The following is a 19,914-nucleotide window of genomic DNA, read 5'->3' as shown; positions in this document are numbered from 1 at the left end:
TTAGCGATGATTTTTACGTTTATCGAGAGCTCTTTCATAAGACTGCAGAAAACAGTCAACTTTGCTCTCTTTTTTTGTTATCATGGTAATAGCCAAATTTATCATTAGCAAATGATTTCTACGTTTATCCATAGTTTTTTCATGAAGTTGAAGAAAACCTACAATTTTACCCATTTTTCGTTATAATATTCCATCGGCAAATAATTTCTACGTTTATCAAGATCTCTTTCATAAGACTACCAAAAGCTGTCAATGTTGCTCTTTCTTTTTTGTTATTATGGTTATAGCCAAACTCATCATCAACAAAAGATTTCTATGTTTATCAAGAGCTTTTTCGTGAGCCTGCATCAAAACCATCAATCTTGCTCATTCTTTTCGTTAACATTGTTATAGCCAAACTCATCAATCATCAAATAATTTATATGTTAATCAAGATCTCTTTCATCGGACTACAGAAAGCCGTCAATTTTGTCTATGTTATACAGTTATCATTGTTATGGCTAAACTCATAAATGAGAAAATAATTTTTACGTTTTTTAAGAGCTCTTTCATTACACTGTAGAAAACCGTCACTTTTGCTCTATTTTTTGTTATCATGGTTATAGCCAAACTCATCAAGCAGCAAATGATTTCTACGTTTATCAAGATCTCTTTCATCAGACTTCAGAAAACCATCAACTTTGCTCCTCTTGTTTTGGTTATCATGTTGATCAAGTTAAACCGGTTGGACCAGGTTTTCAATTTCAGTTAGAAATTAATAATAAAATTTTGTATCTTCTGCAGGATGAAGGTTTTTTTCTAAAGTAACTTAACTATATTGTAGTTTTTTTTTGTCAACAGTTATCAAATAATTTTAATATTAATTTTAAAATAAAATATACATGATGGACCAACCATTATATTGGAATTTAATTGACCAATTTTGAATCACTAATGATCTTGACTCATTTTCTATTCCGTATACCAATGCTCTCCACTGCGACCAATGTCGTATCTCCTTCCATTGCAACATTGTATTGCTTCACTATATAATTCACCATGGCTGATTCCGGTTGATGATAACACAAAGACAAAGCAAAAGTGATATCAGAAACGTGACTCTCAAGTAAACCGGAAAATCCAATAAATTAATACTTATATATATTGTTGCCTTGAACACAAAGTAATAAGATTACCTTTTTGACATATCAAATTTTCGGAAAGTCAACTTATATTATTTTCTTTTCATAAAGATTTGTTAAAGTTTTAAATATTTTCAATCACGATAGAGATAAATGGCAGCTTTAATTATTCTTTTAAAATTAAATAATTTGAAATATATGTATATATCTTATGTAGTGTGTTTCTTTCACTTCAGCATGACTTTCATTAGTCTCTGGTGACGGCTGAAACGACTCGTCTCGAGCTTCTGCCATCGTCTTTTATTCAAATTGTTTATTTTACTAAGTACAAAAATCGACTTGGCTTCCTCTGTTGAGTTAATCAGAGTCACGCCCTGTTTATAAATTAGTCTCCCATCTTCCACTATTATTTTATATGCTTCTCTCTCCATCTGCGTGTTTCAAAGAAACACAGAGGTTATTGAGTATTCAAGAGTTATAGCTAATCACCAGTCCCAAGCATCTAATGCATTATTTTTGCAGAACACTTCTCGGGTGTTTCTCAAGATTTACATCTTTGCCGTCTCCTATATCCAACATTTAGTTTCAAATCAGTGAAAACAGAGTTTAGAACACATTCAAGATAGGAGGATCTAAAGATGGATATTGGATCTAAGTCCGTACCGGTAAAAGAATGGATGTGAGCTCTTGCTCGCTGACCAGACATCATAATAGAAGTGCAAGTTGTGGCCATAACGATGATGTGGGTCAATCTGTAATTTCAAGAGAGGGGTCATTATATTAGATGGTCATTAGATTATAATAGATCAACGAAACCAAAAGGAACTAATAACTCTTGATCTTGTGTTTTGCTACTAAACACATAGATTTGTTTCTTCACATGTACTTAGCTTGTCTTTGATAAAAAGTTACAAAAAGATATGGGGACTTACAACTTCAAGCCAATGCTAAAGAGCTAATTTTTGAGTCTTTTCATCTTTAGATAAGCCTTTCCCAACCTAGAGAGTGAGATTCACGTTGGTTTTTCATAATAAAGAGAGATATAGATATACTAACAACACCTTGAGTTATAAGTAAACATAGATAAAATGATGTCAGACGTTAGCACCTCGTTTTCTAGCTCGCGCCCATTTCGAAACAGCGCCTCATGTTTCTCTTCTTATATAAAAAAAAAAGAACATAGCTCAAATCCAGAGCATCACCCTCTAGAGTCTTCCACCTACAACATTTCAAGCAATACCAATTAGGGTTAGTCTAAACATCTTTAAAAGAAATTAAAAAGAAGAAGATGGATCAAGTAACTCACCAGAGCTCCTCAACAACGATGGCACAATCTGCAAAATTCCTTCTGGTCATGTAACTCTTGTACACCGTTGTAACGTAGTTGCAGCTGCATCAAGTTCGGTGAGATCTCTTACTATCCATAAATATAAAAAAATAATGGATCCACCGATAATGTAAAAGAAGATACTTAATTGATGCATACGATATTAGATCTCTTAGGGTATTGATAAAATAAAGAAAAAGAAGGAGGAACAACTTTTCAATAAATTAATCTGGCACTAACGAATCCATATATTGCACGATCAAAAGCAATCTCAAAATATTTTAAACCTAATAAAAATTGCGTAACCTAAAAACAATTCACTCAACTTTTTGTTTCAAGAAAGCAAATATCCTAAATAAAATATCTATATTTTTCGTATGAACCCATCCCTGGATGTAACAGAATCATAAATATGAAAGACAAAATGAAAATATTATTTTAAATATACGAAATCACAAATTATTTAAAACAAAACAAAAGAACCAAATCTCAAATATCAAACAACTTAATCAACTGATCATTCACAACCAGAGAAATCAATGTAAAAGTAGAAATACACCAATATGAAAACACAACCACTAATAAAAAACAATGATACCTCTACAATCTCAACTTTGAACTCGTCTTGGATAGCCGCTCATAGAGAAAAAGGATCAAACAAACCCTAATATTTTTGGAGAATTTATGCTTGACTAAAAAAAGAGAAATACCACGTTTACAAACTCTAAAACGTGGAAACATTAGAACCTTAATCTAAATTATAAATCCATAATGAAAACAAATTATATATAAAAGATCGAATATTACCTATCCACCGGTTCATAAAAGATCGAGTATTACCTATCTATATATATATATATATATATATATAAAACTTAAAAGAAGGAAAACACTGGAATGTTTAAAATATTCTCATCTCTAATACATACAAAGTAGTATTAATAACAATGTACAATTGATATTAAGTATGATTATGCAAAGAATAATCATTTTCCAAGAGCATGACCAATAATACTTTAAGATGAAAAAAAAAACAGAGCAGAGTTGAGATGTAATACATACCGAAACTCCATTTGAGTTAACCTAGGGAGAAGAAGAAGAAGTCGTAGTTATTGAGATGTAATACATAGCAACATCCCTCTTCAATGGAAGATCAGGGAATGGTAACTCAAAATTCAAGACTTGTATCGCTTGTTTTATCGAAGGTCTCGAGCTTTTTTATCAGGATGAGCACACCACAACCCTAAAACCAGAAGACACTCAGCTTCTTTATTATCGAATTCATTACCCTATTTCTCATCAACAGACGAAGTCATCACTTCTTGTTTTCCATAAAGTTTCCAAACTTTCTCCACAAGACTCTTCTCATTACTCTCTGAATCACTGTTATCTTCTTGCGTTCGTTCCAGCGATTTTCTCCCTGTGACAATCTCTATTAAAACAATTCCAAAGCTATATATATCAGACTCTTTACTCGCACTTCCTTTCGTTACATATTCATGTGCCATGTACCCAAAAGTTCCAACCAATCCTGTTGTATGGGAACCATGTTCATGGTTCATAACCCGAGCCAAACCGAAATCACCTAACTTTACATTGAAATCACTGTCAAGCATTATATTGCTTGCTTTGATGTCTTTGTGCAGTACACATTGATCCCATTCTTCATGAAGATAAAGCAGAGCAGAGGCTAAACCAAGAGCTATCTTGTACCTTATGTCCCAAGAAAGTAAATGGGGTCTTTTGCCAAAGAGGTGGGAGTTCAAGCTACCATTTAGCACTAACTCATATATCAGCAAGAACTCATTTTTTTCATTACACCAACCAATGAGTTGCACCATGTTTCGATGTCTCAGTTTGCTGATGACCTTAACTTCATTTAAAAACTCTTTCTTTCGCTGCCTTGAATCACTGGATAATTTCTTCACCGCAACCATTGTATTGATTTCTTTCAAATTTCCTTCATAAACCGCTCCAAATCCTCCTTCACCTAGCTCTCTATGGCTTGAGAATCTGTTGGTTTCTCACACAAGATCTTTATAAGAAAACTTTCTTGGTCCTGCTTCCCTTTCAAGATCTTCGTTTATCGATATCATGTTTGCTATATCTCTGTCTTTCTTTTTTCTTTGCTTCCGTGACCAAACCACCACGATCGTGTGGACCAAAACTATCAGTAAAACAAACCCGGAAACCGAAATGCCAACTACCAATCCTATCTTGCTATCGGCTTTCTCGATATCCAAAGTTGAACTGAGCTCCCATGATAAAAGTCTATATTCCTCTGTGTTTGTTCCAGCAGCAGCTATAAACCCGAACATTACTTCTGATGGTTTGCGAGGTCGATGATGTAAGAAAGGCTTGAACTCTCCTTAGGATCAGAGGTTGTTAGCTCATAAGCCCAAGTCACACTTAAATTCTTAGTCACAAAATCATAAGAGATCTTTGCATGACCAATATCTTGGCTTTGTTAGCTTGCATTCCAACGTTTTCAACATCGATGTGTTCTTTCCACACATCCAACCTGCAAACAAACGTAAAAATAATTAATATTTCAATTTGAAGAAATCAGAATCTATAAAAAATTAAATCATGAAATCAGTGTCATCTCAACATGAAGAAAACAATCATAATCATTCCATAGTAAATTCGATTCATTAGAACCAAAACAATACAAAATATATATATTATCAAAACTATATGTTTAGGTTAACGAATATGAGTTTTAATGGTGTGGCCGAAGCTCTATATTTATACCTTAATATCTAGGGCAAACCGTCATAATTATTTCTTAAATTTTAATTTTTAAAGATTAGAAATTTTCTTGATAAAAATATCTGTAATATATTTAGAATTTACCTTACTATTTAAAAAAAAGAAAAAGAAAACGAAAATTCCGTATTCTAAATCAAAATTGAAACAATCAAACCCTAAAGTTTTCTCTCACGATTACAAAAATTTTTTAAAGCGATTAAATTGCTTAAAAGCCCAATATCTATTTACCAATTTCATCACGATAGACATACCTATGCAATCTCGACCGATCTCGTTTTAGAGAACTCTGTTTTTCTCGAGCTTCAAAAGAGACCCAGTATATTTTAGAAAGTAAATTAATTAATGTTAGTTTCAAAAAAACAAAAAGAAAATCATATAAATAATCCATAATAAAATACAAATATATATAGTTAGATTAGAGATTACCTTCTCGTAGTCATCTAATCCCACACATTCCCTTTCTCTTTCCTTAACAGTTTCCCATATCAAAGACTCAATATGCCTCTCTAGCTCATCAATCTTCCCGTTCCCATGCTTCTTAGTCCCGAACACAACATATCTTGCAACCACAATTTTCAACAACATTACATTATATATGTTCATTCACTTAACTTGATATATTATATAGAGAAATTATTTTGAATCCACTTACGTGAAGCCATTGAGGTGAAGAGGATGTTGTTGTGAGTGATGGCCTTTTGAAGACATCTAAGCTTAGGTGTAATTCACCCCCGTCGAGTACGTGTACACTATCCCTAAACATCATTTTTTTTCCAGTAAAATTACTCATACAAAATAAATATATAACAAATTCTCAAAGCGAACTTAGAAAAACGGTGAGAACCAAAAAAAAATCTTAGTTTCTCTCAGTCAGCACAATTGATCATAAATTATTAACGATCCACGCGTGATCATAATCCAAACCCTGTACATAACAGAAAGAAACACAAACATTTAAATAGGTAAATAGATGTAAAAATACCTTTCCAAACCTCGTTCTGTTATCATCAACACCACTTTCGTCCAAAAGCTTTGTCGATAGAACCTCCCATGCTCTACAAAACTGAAACACATACCAAAAGAATCAAATCAGCAAAACAATAAATTAACAAACTAATGCAAAAAATAAAACAAACAGCAAACAATATGCACACGACCTCTAAAGGTAAATGAAAACAATATATGCATGACAAACAATTTGATTTATCAAAATCGTAGCTGTATAAAAAAACCATAATGGTGAAAACTATCTAATGGACACAGAAAAAATAATACCTAATTCTCTGGCCGATCAACAATATATATAGCTTTAAGATTAGGGCAAACATCAATTATTATCTTAAGAAATTTAACTTTTTAATTAGAAACAAAATCAGAAAACTAACAAAAACGAATATTAACTACTAAGATATAGAATTATCTAAAAAATTAACAAATAAATTTAAGCTAAGATTCCATAATCATTAAAGTCGAGACATATTATGACATCCGTATCCCCAACGATTACACTATAAAATAAAAAAATTTAAGGGTGATTAAGACTAATCATCTCAAAACACGATTAGACTTATATACCCTTAACAATTAAGAACAAAATTTTTTGAAATTGAGGGTGTTTGAGACATTATTATAGAGATCAACACACGATTAGACTTATATACCCCTAATTACGAAGAAGAAGAAATTTCGAGAAGAACAATTCATTAAGGGTGTTTAGGACAAATCATTCCAACTTTTAACCACAGGCCTCCAATGCCCTAACTTTGAATGTGGTGCGTTTCTACTTCTCAAATAATTATTGTAGAGATGTGAATTTCAACTCTCAAAAATTTACATTTTTATGTGAATTTATAAATTCAGTGATAGTTCTATATGAATCTGAATCATTATTACTTTATTAGGTTAAAAAGTGTTAGAGCCTATATAATTTTATTATATGAATCTGAAACATAATTCTGTGACTTATCGTTTACTGGTTATATATATACAGGTTTACATACATACGATACGAGGAAGGAACTATCAACAGCTTTTAGTATCAACACTAAAGCCCATAGTTAATATTAGGTTGGATGGTTAAAAGCCCATAATTATTGGGCTTGAATAAGTTCAAATTCACCATCTATTTAAGTTCGAAGACTTTTAGGAGATTTGAGATTTCACATTCCCTCGCCGCCCGAACACCAAAATACGCCGGCTAGAATGAAGAACTGGATCCCGATTGATCTCATCATCGAGATACTCTCGAGATTACCAGAAAAATCAATAGCAAGGTGTCGTTGCGTGTCGAAGGAATGGAGTTCCATCCTTGACCGTGAAGATTTCACCGAATTGTTTCTAACAAGATGTAAAGATCATCCACGTCTCTTAATTAGTGTACAACAAGAAGGTGAGTGGAGCTTTCACTCAACGCCTCAGCCTCAGAACCATTACGAGAATTCGTCTCTTGTAGTAGCCGATTTTCATACCAAGTTTTCTTCAGGGATAAGCCAATACAATTGTAGCTATGCCTCTGGTTTGATCTATTTTCATAATATGCGCATCCCAAAGGAAAATGAAGATGCAAAGCGTGTGTTATGTGACCCTCTCACAGGACAATATGTTATCTTACCTGAACTTAGAGGTCACTCGTATTCGTATAACTATTTAGGGTTTGATCCAATAGACAAGGAATTCAAGGTTTTGTTCATGAATACTAGTGATTTTATAGCGTCTAAGGATGTAGATCATCATATTTTGACACTAGGAGCTGGAGAATTGAAATGGAGGAAGATCCGATGTCCTTTTACCCATGAGCCTGGGTGGAATAGGATTTGCATCAATGGGGTTTTGTATTACTTAGCTCTACATTCTGATGGAGGTCCTTATGTGATAGTTTGCTTTGATGTTAGTTCTGAGAAATTCAAGTTCATAGGCGCAAAAGACTTCCATGATCAGTTGATTAACTATAAGGGAAAATTATGTGGGGTTAATGTGGAGCATGATAATGGTGGTGGATTTCCCGTTAAGTTGTGTATGTGGGTTCTAGAAGATGTCCAGAAACCTGAATGGTCCAAATATGTCTACACTTTGAGGGCTGATAATAAAGTCGTTAATGTTAACTCTAATATTTCTGTTTCTGGGATGACTGCTACCGGTGACATTGTTTTGTCGTTGAATATGGCATCTAATCTGTATTATGTTTTCTACTTCAATCCGGAATGGAACACTCTCCAAGTCCAAAGTGTTGAAATCCAAGGTCTTGGAGCTAATCGTGATCGCATAGCTTACTACGCCTTTGTAGACTATGTAGAGGATCTTAGTGTTAACGATGCACTGCTGCCATTCAAGTCAAGCCCTTTACAACAAGGCAAAGATATAGTTACCAAGAGGCTAAAACCACGACAACTCCGCTATACATCTCGTGACCTTTCCAAGTCTGCTCCATCTGTGAAGAACGATGTAGAGGATCTTAGTGTTAACGATGAAGTGCTTCAACTCAAGTCAAGCCCTTTACAACAATGCCGAAATATCGTTACCAAGATACCAAGACAACTCTGCTATACATCTCGTGACCTCTCCAAGTCTGCTCTGTCTGTGAAGAACGATGTAGAGGATCTTAGTGTTAACGATGCAATGCTGTAACTTAAGTCAAGCCCTTTACAACAAGTACAATCTACGAGATGCCTTTGTAGAGACTATGTAGAGGATCTTAATTTTTGCAAAGCAATGCAACTCAATTCAAGCCCTTTACAACAAGGCCAAAATATCGTTACCAAGAGGCCAAAACCACGACAACGCCGGCATACATCTCGTGACCTCTCTAAGTCTGCTCCGTCTGTGAAGAACAAGCAACATAACAAGTACGAATTCTTAGCAAACATGCTCTATCATTCTGTTCGCTTAGCTATTTTATTTTTTGTTTTATTTTGTTTGTTTTTCGGTTTTTTTAGCTATATCATTCGGTTGGCTTAGATACTGTTTATGCTTCACATCCATTAACAAAGATACTGTCATCACATTTCCCCGTGACAGAGTTTATGAATTGTTGTTTCAAAGCAATAATAGCTTATTAGTGACAAGCTAGCTAGGACTTTCCTTGGAACATACTTGGGTCTAAATATCCATGGAACTGTTTGTTTCAACTCTCAAAAATTTACGTTTTATGTGAAATTATAGATTCAGTGATAGTTTTATACGAATCTGAATCAGAATTTGGTTAAAAAGTGTTACTATAAGCCTATATAGTTTTATTATATGAATATGAATCATATTATGTGACTTGTCGTTTACAGGTTACATACGTGTGAGCTCTATCACTCTGTTGTCTTAGCTATATGTTATTATTTTATTTATTTTCTGGTTATCATGCATGTCCTAAATTGTGAGAGCAAACTATACTACATTGAGTTATCTTGATACCAAAGAATTGAAAAATTCAAAATTTGCTTCTTCTGATTTCAGTTTCTCTAAACCTACTTGAAAAAACTAATAAGTCAGTTTAGTTGTCTTCAGGAGCTTCATTCTTGTATCTATATATATATTCATCACAATATAAGTGCGACCTACCTTGTAAAAATGGTGAGGAGAACGTCAGAACCTCTAACATCAAATTATTGGACTAAAATCCTCAATGATGAAGTTCTTGAGTGATGGAGTTCGTATTGATTTAATTGTTTTTGCAAAAGTGGCAACGATAAAAATTTAAAGACGAGAATTATTTTACATTTATATTTCGACAAATCAATAAGGCTTATCAAGGTTTGGTTCTATTTGTTTATTTGCTATAAACTAATTACATCGTTGTTCAAACGAAACGACAGCCCAATTATCAATTCTTAACATTTGTACCTAAATACCATGATCATTGATTTTAGGGCGGGTATTCCAATCTTTCTTGCATTTTATTTTCTTCTTTTGGTTTAAAGATAACAGTAATGAAAGAATATTATAAAAAGATAATGTGTAGTGAGAACAATTTTTTATTAGGAATCTAAATGTAAATGACAAAAAAAAAGTAGATTTATATGCTTAGTATCAGGGTAAATCTCGTTTATAAGAAAATTTTTGTCTTCTTGCCTAATAACAAAAACTAACCTAATGTTTATATTTATATACTTATAATTATGAAATATAAAGTGAAAGCCCGCACGTAGTGCGGGTACTCACCTAGTTAAACTAAAGATCCTAGGTGAAGCTTAGAGGTCGTTGGTTCGAGTGACGTTTGGGACAAAACTAATATTACATGATGTGGTTTCAGGCCTGTAAGCATTACATGCTTTGGCCTAGAACTTCCTGGTATTCAAAAAAAAAAAAAAAAAAACTAAACAACACACATATATCAAATCATGATACAAAAGAATTGGACACTTCTTCTTTATAATTTTGTTTTCTCTAAACCTTTTCAAGAATCACATTCATAGGTCTGTTTTAGCTTCTTCATGAATCATGAGCTTCTTTCTGGTGTCTGTTCATCAATAATCATGACACAAGTGTGAACAGTTTATGTGAAAGATTTCACTATCTAATAGAGAACAACATAATTTTTTTTTTTTTTTGACAAAAATTTTCGTTCAACACTAAAAGCCAAGTTAATATAAATTTGGATGGTTCAAATCCACGACCTCTTATGTCATCATCTAATTAGGTCTAAGAATGAAGAATTCGATCCCGATTAATTTCATTTACGAGATACTCTCGAGATTACCTGCAAAATCAGTTGCGAGGTGTCGTTGTGTGTCGAAGCAATGGAGATCCATCCTTCGCCGTCAAGATTTCACCGAATTGTTTCTAACAAGATCCAAAGCTCGTCCACGTCTCTTAATTAGTGTCCAACAAGACGGTGAGTGGAGCTTTCTCTCGCTGCCTCAGCCTCAGAATCATTACGAGAATTCGTCTCTTGTAGTAGCTGCCGCCGATTTTCATACCAAGTTTTCTTCAGGGATAAGCCGTTGTTGTAGCTATGCCTTTGGTTTGATCTATTTTCATAATATGCGCATCCCAAAGGAAGATGAAGATGAAAAGCGTGTGTTATGTGACCCTCTCACAGGACAATATGTTATCTTACCTGAACTTAGAGGTCACTCGTATTCGTATAGCTATTTAGGGTTTGATCCGGTTGATAAGGAATTCAAGGTGTTGTTCATGAATACTAGTGATTTTATGGCTTATAATTATACAGATCATCATATTTTGACACTAGGAGCTGGAGAATTGAAATGGAGGAAGATCCAATGTCCTTTTACTCATGAGCCTTTTTGGGAAAGGATATGCATTAATGGGGTTTTGTATTACTCAGCTCAACATTCTGATTCTGATGGAAAAAGATCTTATGTGGTAGTTTGCTTTAATGTAAGGTCTGAGAAATTCAAATTCATAGGCGCAAAATGATGTCATGATCAACTGGTAAACTATAAGGGGAAATTATGTGGGATTGATTTGAAGCATGCTTATGATGGTGGATTTCCCCTTGAGTTACGTATGTGGGTTCTAGAAGATGTCCATAAACCGGAATGGTCGAAATATGTCTACACTTTGAGGGATGATAATAAAGTCGTTAAGGTTAACTCTAATCTTTCTGTTTCTGGGATGACTGCTACCGGTGACATTGTTTTGTCGTTCAAGTATGCATCTAATCCGTATTATGTTTTCTACTTCAATCTGGAAAGGAACACTCTCCAAGTCCAAAGTGTTGAATCCAAGGTCTTGAAGCTAATCGTGATCGCATAGCTTACTACGCCTTTGTAGACTATGTAGAGGATCTTAGTGTTAACGATGCACTGCTGCCACTCAAGTCAAGCCCTTTACAACAAGGCAAAGATATAGTTAATTACCAAGAGGCTAAAACCACGACAACGCCGGCATACATCTCATCACCTCTCCAAGTCTGCTCCGTCTGTGAAGAACAAGCAACATAACAAGTACGAATTCTTACCAAACATGCTCTATCACTCTGTTCGCTTAGCTATTTTATTTTTTGCTTTATTTTGTTTGTTTTTCGGTTTTTTTAGCTATATCATTCGGTTGGCTTAGATACTGTTTATGCTTCACATCCATTAACAAAGATACTGTCATCACATTTCCCCTTGACAGAGTTTATGAATTGTTGTTTCAAAGCAATAATAGCTTTTAAGAGACAAGCTAGCTAGGACTTTCCTTGGAACATACTTGGGTCTAAATTGGTTGATTGGTACATGCTCCTTGAGAGGCTTAGTCAACGAATCAAGAGAACCAAAGGAAAACGTTATGAGACTATTTAGAGTAGAACCGAAGGAAATAAATTGAATATGACTGTCATTGACTGAGAATATCACAAAGTGACAAGAATGACAAAAATAGTGACGAGAATAATATGAGGATGTGAAGGAGTTGGAATCAATATCTATGGCTTCGACTTCAATGTCAGCTCGTAATTCAACTCCAAATATCCATAGAACTGTTTGTTTCAACTCTCAAAAATTTACGTTTTATGTGAATTTATAGATTCAGTGATAGTTTTATACGAATATGAATCGTAATTTGGTTAAAAAGTGTTAGTATAGTATAAGTCTATATAATTTTATTATATGAATTAGAATTATATTATGTGACTTGTCGTTTACAGGTTACATACGTGTGAGCTCTATCACTCTCTTGTCTTAGCCATTATTACTAGATGAATACTCACGTAGCGTGGGTTTTGTTTCGAAAATTGTTAAAAAAAATTATCTTGAATGTTCTCATTGCTAATTTATGTTTTTTTTTTGTTATCGTGTTGTTAATAAAATTAGATTCATCTTACGTAGTTATAATTTTTATGGTTACATTTATTTTTGATTTGAAATATCAATTTATATATTTTCATGTATAAGTCTGATTGTTTATATATCTAAGATCCTAATATTTTTTCATTATCATGACTGCATACAACAACAATATATAATATTTTGATACAGTGATATATAATTATGTTACTTGTGTGGTTTGAAACTTGTCTAACTTAATTATAAATAAAAAAAATTCAGTGCTCTATGCACTCTCCTGATCTAGTACTCCGGCCACATCATGATAGACTCATTATTAGATACTGGATTGACATAATTTGAACAAGATCTCAAGCGTTTTCATATGAAAAGAATAAAAAGAAAGCAAAAATTAAAAAGTTATTTAAATTAGCACTTTTTGATCTTCTACCATTGTATATAGCCATATAAAATGTTGACAAAAAAAAAATATAGCCATATAAAATAAATAGTTGTGTCTCGAATTATTGGGTATGTCTAACATCTTGAAGATTCATTACTTAAAAAAATTGCACGCCAATGTTACCAACTTACCATAAGACACAATAATGGAAAGTGAGATGATCATATGATAAATCGTATATGAACCATAACACGTAATAATGAGAAAAGACTCAAGGTAGAATTATTAATAAAATGTTAGGGAAAAATTGCTTCTTCTGATTTTAATTTCTCTAAACCTGCTTGAAAAAACTAATAAGTCAGTTTAATTAGTTGTCTTGAGGAGCTTCATTCTTGTATCTATATATTCATCAGAATATAAGTGCGTCCTACCTTGTAAAAGTACTGAACCAAGAATTTTGTTTAATTAAATTTAAATGTAACGACAAGAGAGTGAGATTTTACATACGAGGAAAGGAACTTGCTTTGATCATGACATATATTATATTGATTTGCGTAAGTCTTTTGTATATCCAATAACTTGATCGTAAAGAAACCATTGCCTCAGTTTGCTCAATGATTGAATAGTTGAACTGATGGTTAAACAATGAAGTCATATACATACCATTAGCCACTATAAGTGCCGATACCAGTGAACTTGAGGATTAAGTAACCATTTTCTGTTGAGATTTGATGAGCAATTGTTACCACTAGCCACTTTTTGAGTGCCAATAATGTAACATTCATCATGCTTTACTTAATTAAAGTAAACAAACACATATATCAAATCATGATGCAAAAGAATTGGACACTTTGCTTAACTTCTTTAATTTTGTTTTCTCTAAACCTTTTCAAGAATCACATTCATAGGTCTGTTTTAGCTTCTCATGACACAAGTGTGAACAGTTTATGTGAAAGATTTCACTATCTAATAGAGAACAACATAATTTTTTTTTTTTTTTTTGACAAAAATTTTCGATCAACACTAAAAGCCCATAAAGTTAATATAAATTTGGATGGTTCAAATCCACGACCTCTTATGTCATCATCTAATTAGGTCTAAGAATGAAGAATTGGATCCCGATTGATCTCATTATCGAGATACTCTCTAGATTGCCAGCAAAATCAGTAGCTAGGTGTCGTTGCGTGTCAAAGCAATGGAGATCCATCATTCGCCGTCAAGATTTCACCGAATTGTTTCTAACAAGATCCAAAGCTCGTCCACGTCTCTTAATTAGTGTCCAACAAGACGGTGAGTGGAGCTTTCTCTCGCTGCCTCAGCCTCAGAATCGTTACGAGAATTCGTCTCTTGTAGTAGCTGCTGCCGATTTTCATACCAAGTTTTCTGCAGGCATAAGCCTACACCATTGTAGCTATGTCTCTGGTTTGATCTATTTTCATAATATGCGCATCCCAAAGGAAGATGAAGATGAACAGCGTGTGTTGTATGACCCTCTCACTGGACAGTATGTGATCTTACCTCAACTTAGAGGTGAATCGGATAGCTATTTAGGGTTTGATCCGATTGATAAGGAATTCAAGGTATTGGTCATGAATACTAGTTATTATACAGCTTATAATGATGTAGATCATCATATTTTGACTGTGGGAACTGGGAAACTGAGGTGGAGGAAGATCCAATGTCCTTTTACTCATGAGCCTTTTTGGGAAAGGATATGCATTAATGGGATTTTGTATTACTTAGCTCTAGATTCTGATGGAAGGTATTTTATGGTAGTTTGCTTTGATGTTCGATCTGAGAAATTCAAGCTCGTTGATATAGAATGCCGTTTTGATCAACTCGTAAACTATAAGGGGAAATTATGTGGGATTGATTTGAAGAATGCTTATTATGGTGGATTTCCCCTTGAGTTACGTATGTGGGTTCTAGAAGATGTCCAGAAACGGGAATGGTCGAAATATGTCTACACTTTGAGGGATGATAATAAAGTCGTTAAGGTTAACTATAATCTTTCTGTTTCTGGGATGACTGCTACCGGTGACATTGTTTTGTTGTTGAATAATGCATCTAATCCGTATTATGTTTCCTACTTCAATCCGGAAAGGAACACTCTCCAAATCCAAAGTGTTGAAATCCAAGGTCTTCGAGCTAATTGTGATCGCATGGCTTATTACTACGCCTTTGTAGACTATGTAGAGGATCTTAGTGTTAACGATGCGATGCAACTCAAGTCAAGCCCTTTACAACAATGCCAAAATATCGTTACTGAGAAACCACGACAACGCTGCTATACGTCTCGTGACCTCTCCAATTCTGCTCCGTCTGTGATGAACGATGTAGAGGATCTTAGTGTTAATGATGCAGTGCTTCAACTCAAGTCAAACCCTTTACAACAATGCCAAAATATCGTTACCAAGAGGCCAAAACCACGACATCGCCGACATACATCACGTGACCTCTCCAAGTCTTCTCCGTTTGTGAAGAACAAGCAACAGAACAAGTACGAATTCTTAGCAAACATGCTCTATCACTCTGTTCGCTTAGCTATTTTATTTTTTGCTTTATTTTGTTTGTTTTTCGGTTTTTTTAGCTATATCATTCGGTTGGCTTAGATACTGTTTATGCTTCACATCCATTAACAAAGATACTGTCATCACATTTCCCCGTGACAGAGTTTATGAATTGTTGTTTCAAAGCAATAATAGCTTTTAAGAGACAAGCTAGCTACGACTTTCCTTGGTACATACTTGGGTCTAGATCGGTTGATTGGAACATGCTCCTTTAGAAGTTTACTCAGGGAATCAAGAGAACCCTGGATAAACGTTATTGGACTATTTAGAGTAGAACCAAAGCAAAGAAATTGAATGACCGAGAACATCACAAAGTGACAAGAATGACAAAAACAGTGACAAGAATGACAAAAATATTGACAAGAATGATTTGAGGATGTGAAGGAGTTGGCTTCAACTTCAATGTCAGCTTGTAATTCAACTCCCGAAATATCCATAGAATTGTTTGTTTCATCTTTTTTTTCCTAAAAAATAACACAAAGTTAAACTGATGAGCTCTCAACATAACAACAGCCTATATTCAACATGAGCTTCTTTCTGGTATCTGTTTATCACAACGTAAGTGTTAACAGTTCTTAAGAAAGATTAGAACAAGAGAGATAGAGAGATTTACAACTTACTCAATAACATACTCAATGAAGAAAATGTTTATGATAATCTCCAAGTTTCTTGGATCAAGTATTGCTGCTTCAGCAGGAGAGTAGACGTTTCCCTAGGACAAAACCTAGTATCATCACTGAATCTATCTTTCCAAATCTGACACAACGAACCAGTTTTTGTTCCAAGGCTCTTAAGGCTCCAAGTCCTCTGTAAAAGCTTTGGTTCCACCCTTTGAGTCTATCCTCGTATTTTAGAGTTAACAATGAACCAGTTTATATTCCATCGAAATCCGAAGCAACCAAACCCCCCCAAAATACTTATTTTTATCATCTCCTGAAACTTTATGAAACATTCCTCCGTTTAATATACAGTCATGTATCCTTCCTTGTAAAATTGAACCAATAATTTTGTTTATTTAACTTGATTTGATGATGACAAATGTTATCTTTTTTGGCGTAAGTCTTTGTATATCCAATAACTTGATTGCTAAGAAACCATTGCCTCAGCTTTGGTCAATGATTGAATACATATACGGATTTACCCACTAGCCGCTTCAGTACCAACAATGAAAGATTTATGTTTTACTTCAAACTAAACAAACACATCATATCTTGATGCCAAAGAATTGTACACACACACACACAGAGCTTAGCAAAAGAAAAAAAAGAATTCTACACTTTGCTTCTTTAAAAGAAACTAATTCAGGTTCTTCATTTGCCCATATGCTTTTTGATGGTTACATTATTTTTTCGATCAATACTGGAAAAAAGCCCAAATACTTAAAAAGCCCATATGCTATTTGGGCTTGAATAGATTCAATTTCAAACCCACTACCTCTAATGTCATCATCAAATTAGGTCGAAGAACTTTTAAGAGAGATTTCACATATCTCGCCGTCCGATCACCAACTACGGCGGATAAAATGAAGAATTCGATCCCGATTGATCTCATTTACGAGATACTCTCAAGATTACCTGCAAAATCAGTTGCGAGGTGTCGTTGTGTGTCGAAGCAATGGAGATCCATCCTTAGCCGTCAAGATTTCACCGAATTGTTTCTAACAAGATCCAAAGCTCGTCCACGTCTCTTAATTAGTGTCCAACAAGATGGTGAGTGGAGCTTTCTCTCGCTGCCTCAGCCTCAGAATCATTACGAGAATTCGTCTCTTGTAGTAGCTGCCGCCGATTTTCATACCAAGTTTTCTTCAGGGATAAGCCTATACAGTTGTAGCTATGCCTCTGGTTTGATCTATTTTCATAATATGCGCATCCCAAGGGAAGATGAAGATGAAAAGCGTGTGTTGTGTGACCCTCTCACTGGACAGTATGTGATCTTACCTGAACTTAGAGTAGGTCATTCGTGTAGCTATTTAGGGTTTGATCCGATTGATAAGGAATTCAAGGTTTTGTTCATGAATACTAGTGATTATATAGCGTCTAATGATGTAGATCATTATATTTTGACACTGGGAACTGGGAAATTGAAATGGAGGAAGATCCGATGTCCTTTTACCCATGAGCCTGTGTGGAATAGGATTTGCATCAATGGGGTTTTGTATTACTTAGCTATAAGTTCTAATGGATTACCTTATGTTTTAGTTTGCTTTGATGTTAGATCTGAGAAATTCAAGCTTCTTGACATAGAATACCGTTATGGATTTGATGGATTGATAAACTATAAGGGGAAATTATGTGGGATTAATTTGAAGTATGCTTATCATGGTGGATTTCCAGTTAAGTTGACTATGAGGGTTCTAGAGGATGTCGAGAAACCGGAATGGTCGAAACATGACTACTCTTTGTGGGTGGAGAGTAAAGTCGTTAAGGTTAACAATAATCTTTCCGTTTCTGGGATGACTGCTACCGGTGACATTGTTTTGTCGATGAAATATGTATCCAATCCGTGTTACATTTTCTACTTCAATCCGGAAAGAAACACCCTCCAAGTCCAAAGTGTTGAAATCCAAGGTCTTGGAGCTAATCGTGATTGCATATCTTACTACGCCTTTGTAGACTATGTAGAGGATCTTAGTGTTAACGATGCAATGCTGCAACTCAAGTCAAGCCCTTTACTGCAAGGCCGAAATATCGTTACCAAGAGGCCAAAACCAAAGCATCGCAGGCATACATCTCGTGACCTCTCCAAGTCTGCTCCGTCTGTGAAGAACAAGCATCAGAACAAGTACAAATTCTTAGCTAACATGCTCTATCACTCTGTTGGCTTAGCTATTTTGTTTTTTGTTTTATTTGTTTTGTTTTTTTAGCTCTATGACTCTGTTGGCTTAGCTATATTTGTCACATATGGAGATAAGATCAAAACGCCTAATCAATAGTCTGACTATCCATTTGTTATGATCAAAGTATATTTCCCTGTGGTTTACTCTTTGGCACAAATTTGTTTGATACAAAAAAATTTCTTGATTAATTGTGGGTACCTGATCATGGATAAATTGAAATGCTGATCCTTAAATAACTTAACATAAGACAAGATTCATGGAGTTTTGAGGTAGGACAAGCTTTTAATATACCTTGCAATGGGATCATATTTTTACACCATAAAAGGTGACACTGTCTGTAATTATCTCTATGTCCATAAGTCTTGAGGAAATGGTTCACATCCACCAACAAAGATCATATTTTCCAGTGACAGAGTTTAGAAATTGTTGTTTCAAAGCAATAATAGCTTTTTAAGAGACTAGCTAGGACTTTCCTTGGAACTTACTTGGGTCTAAATCAGTTGATTGGTACGCTCCTTGAGAAGCTTATTCAAGAGAACCCTGGGATAACGTTATGGGACTATTTGGAGCAGAACCGCAGGAAATAAATTGAATATGACAGAGAACATCACAAAGTGATCTCGAGCATGATTTGGATCCACAAGTATAGTCTCAGAGGCTGCAATATTTAACAGCAAACACGTGAGCTCTTTGGCACTGCGACAATCCTTTAAATTGAGTCACAGCTGTAAGATTAAGACAGGAAAAAGTATATGAAACCTGAATCAAAACGAACAAGTGGACAAGGCTTCCCAACAAAGTTTGTAAACCATATCAGGAGCTATAGCCACTGAAAACGCAGCCAAAGGTTAATGGCACAGTGACAAGAATGATCTGAGGATGTGAAGGAGTTGGAATCTATATATATGGCTTCAACGTCAATGTCAGCTTGTATTTCAACTCCTGAAATATCCATAGAAATTTTTGTTTCAACTCTCAGAAATTTACATTCTTATGTGAATTTATAGATTCAGTGATAGTTTTATATGAATCTGAACCATTATTATTAGATCAAAAAGTGTTACTATAAACCTATTGATCTTTATTTAGCATCTGAAACAGAGTCTACGACTAAAACAGAGCAATCTCTCTGATGACAAGAAAATAACAAAACAAAAAGTGGTGTTCCCTAACACTCTGTTTGGC

At 34.4% G+C, this 19,914-nt stretch overlaps 4 protein-coding genes and 1 pseudogene across 4 annotated transcripts; 4 read left to right on the top strand and 1 right to left on the bottom strand.

Annotated features, from left to right (window-relative positions):
• Positions 1–1,814: 1,814 nt before the first annotated feature.
• On the bottom strand, positions 1,815–5,928 carry LOC110224393 (annotated as a pseudogene).
• Positions 5,929–7,214: 1,286 nt separating this feature from the next.
• On the top strand, positions 7,215–9,380 carry LOC9329722 (F-box only protein 12). The gene has a single exon (XM_002893615.2). It carries the CDS (start codon positions 7,423–7,425, stop codon positions 8,842–8,844), a length of 1,422 nt encoding a protein of 473 aa, XP_002893661.2. The 5' UTR covers positions 7,215–7,422; the 3' UTR covers positions 8,845–9,380.
• Positions 9,381–10,839: 1,459 nt separating this feature from the next.
• LOC9329721 (putative F-box protein At1g30930) lies at positions 10,840–12,299 on the top strand. Its single transcript, XM_021010828.1, is given in 2 exon segments — positions 10,840–11,893; positions 11,896–12,299. Coding segments are annotated over 2 exon segments (1,260 nt in total). The 5' UTR covers positions 10,840–10,854; the 3' UTR covers positions 12,117–12,299.
• A 2,063-nt stretch (positions 12,300–14,362) lies between these two features.
• On the top strand, positions 14,363–16,445 carry LOC110224574 (putative F-box protein At1g30930). Its single transcript, XM_021010827.1, has one exon. The coding sequence runs from the start codon at positions 14,427–14,429 to the stop codon at positions 15,933–15,935; it is 1,509 nt and encodes a 502-aa protein (XP_020866486.1). The 5' UTR covers positions 14,363–14,426; the 3' UTR covers positions 15,936–16,445.
• An 839-nt stretch (positions 16,446–17,284) lies between these two features.
• LOC9329720 (putative F-box protein At1g30930) lies at positions 17,285–18,886 on the top strand. Its single transcript, XM_021013729.1, is given in 2 exon segments — positions 17,285–18,637; positions 18,640–18,886. Coding segments are annotated over 2 exon segments (1,275 nt in total). The 5' UTR covers positions 17,285–17,415; the 3' UTR covers positions 18,693–18,886.
• The last annotated feature ends 1,028 nt before the right edge of the window (positions 18,887–19,914 follow it).

The sequence above is a fragment of the Arabidopsis lyrata genome (genome assembly GCF_000004255.2).
Source record: "Arabidopsis lyrata subsp. lyrata unplaced genomic scaffold ARALYscaffold_1, whole genome shotgun sequence".
Classification (NCBI taxonomy): Eukaryota; Viridiplantae; Streptophyta; class Magnoliopsida; order Brassicales; family Brassicaceae; genus Arabidopsis; species Arabidopsis lyrata.
Note: the sequence above shows the minus strand (reverse complement) of the source record. Positions and strands in the feature narration are given on the sequence as shown.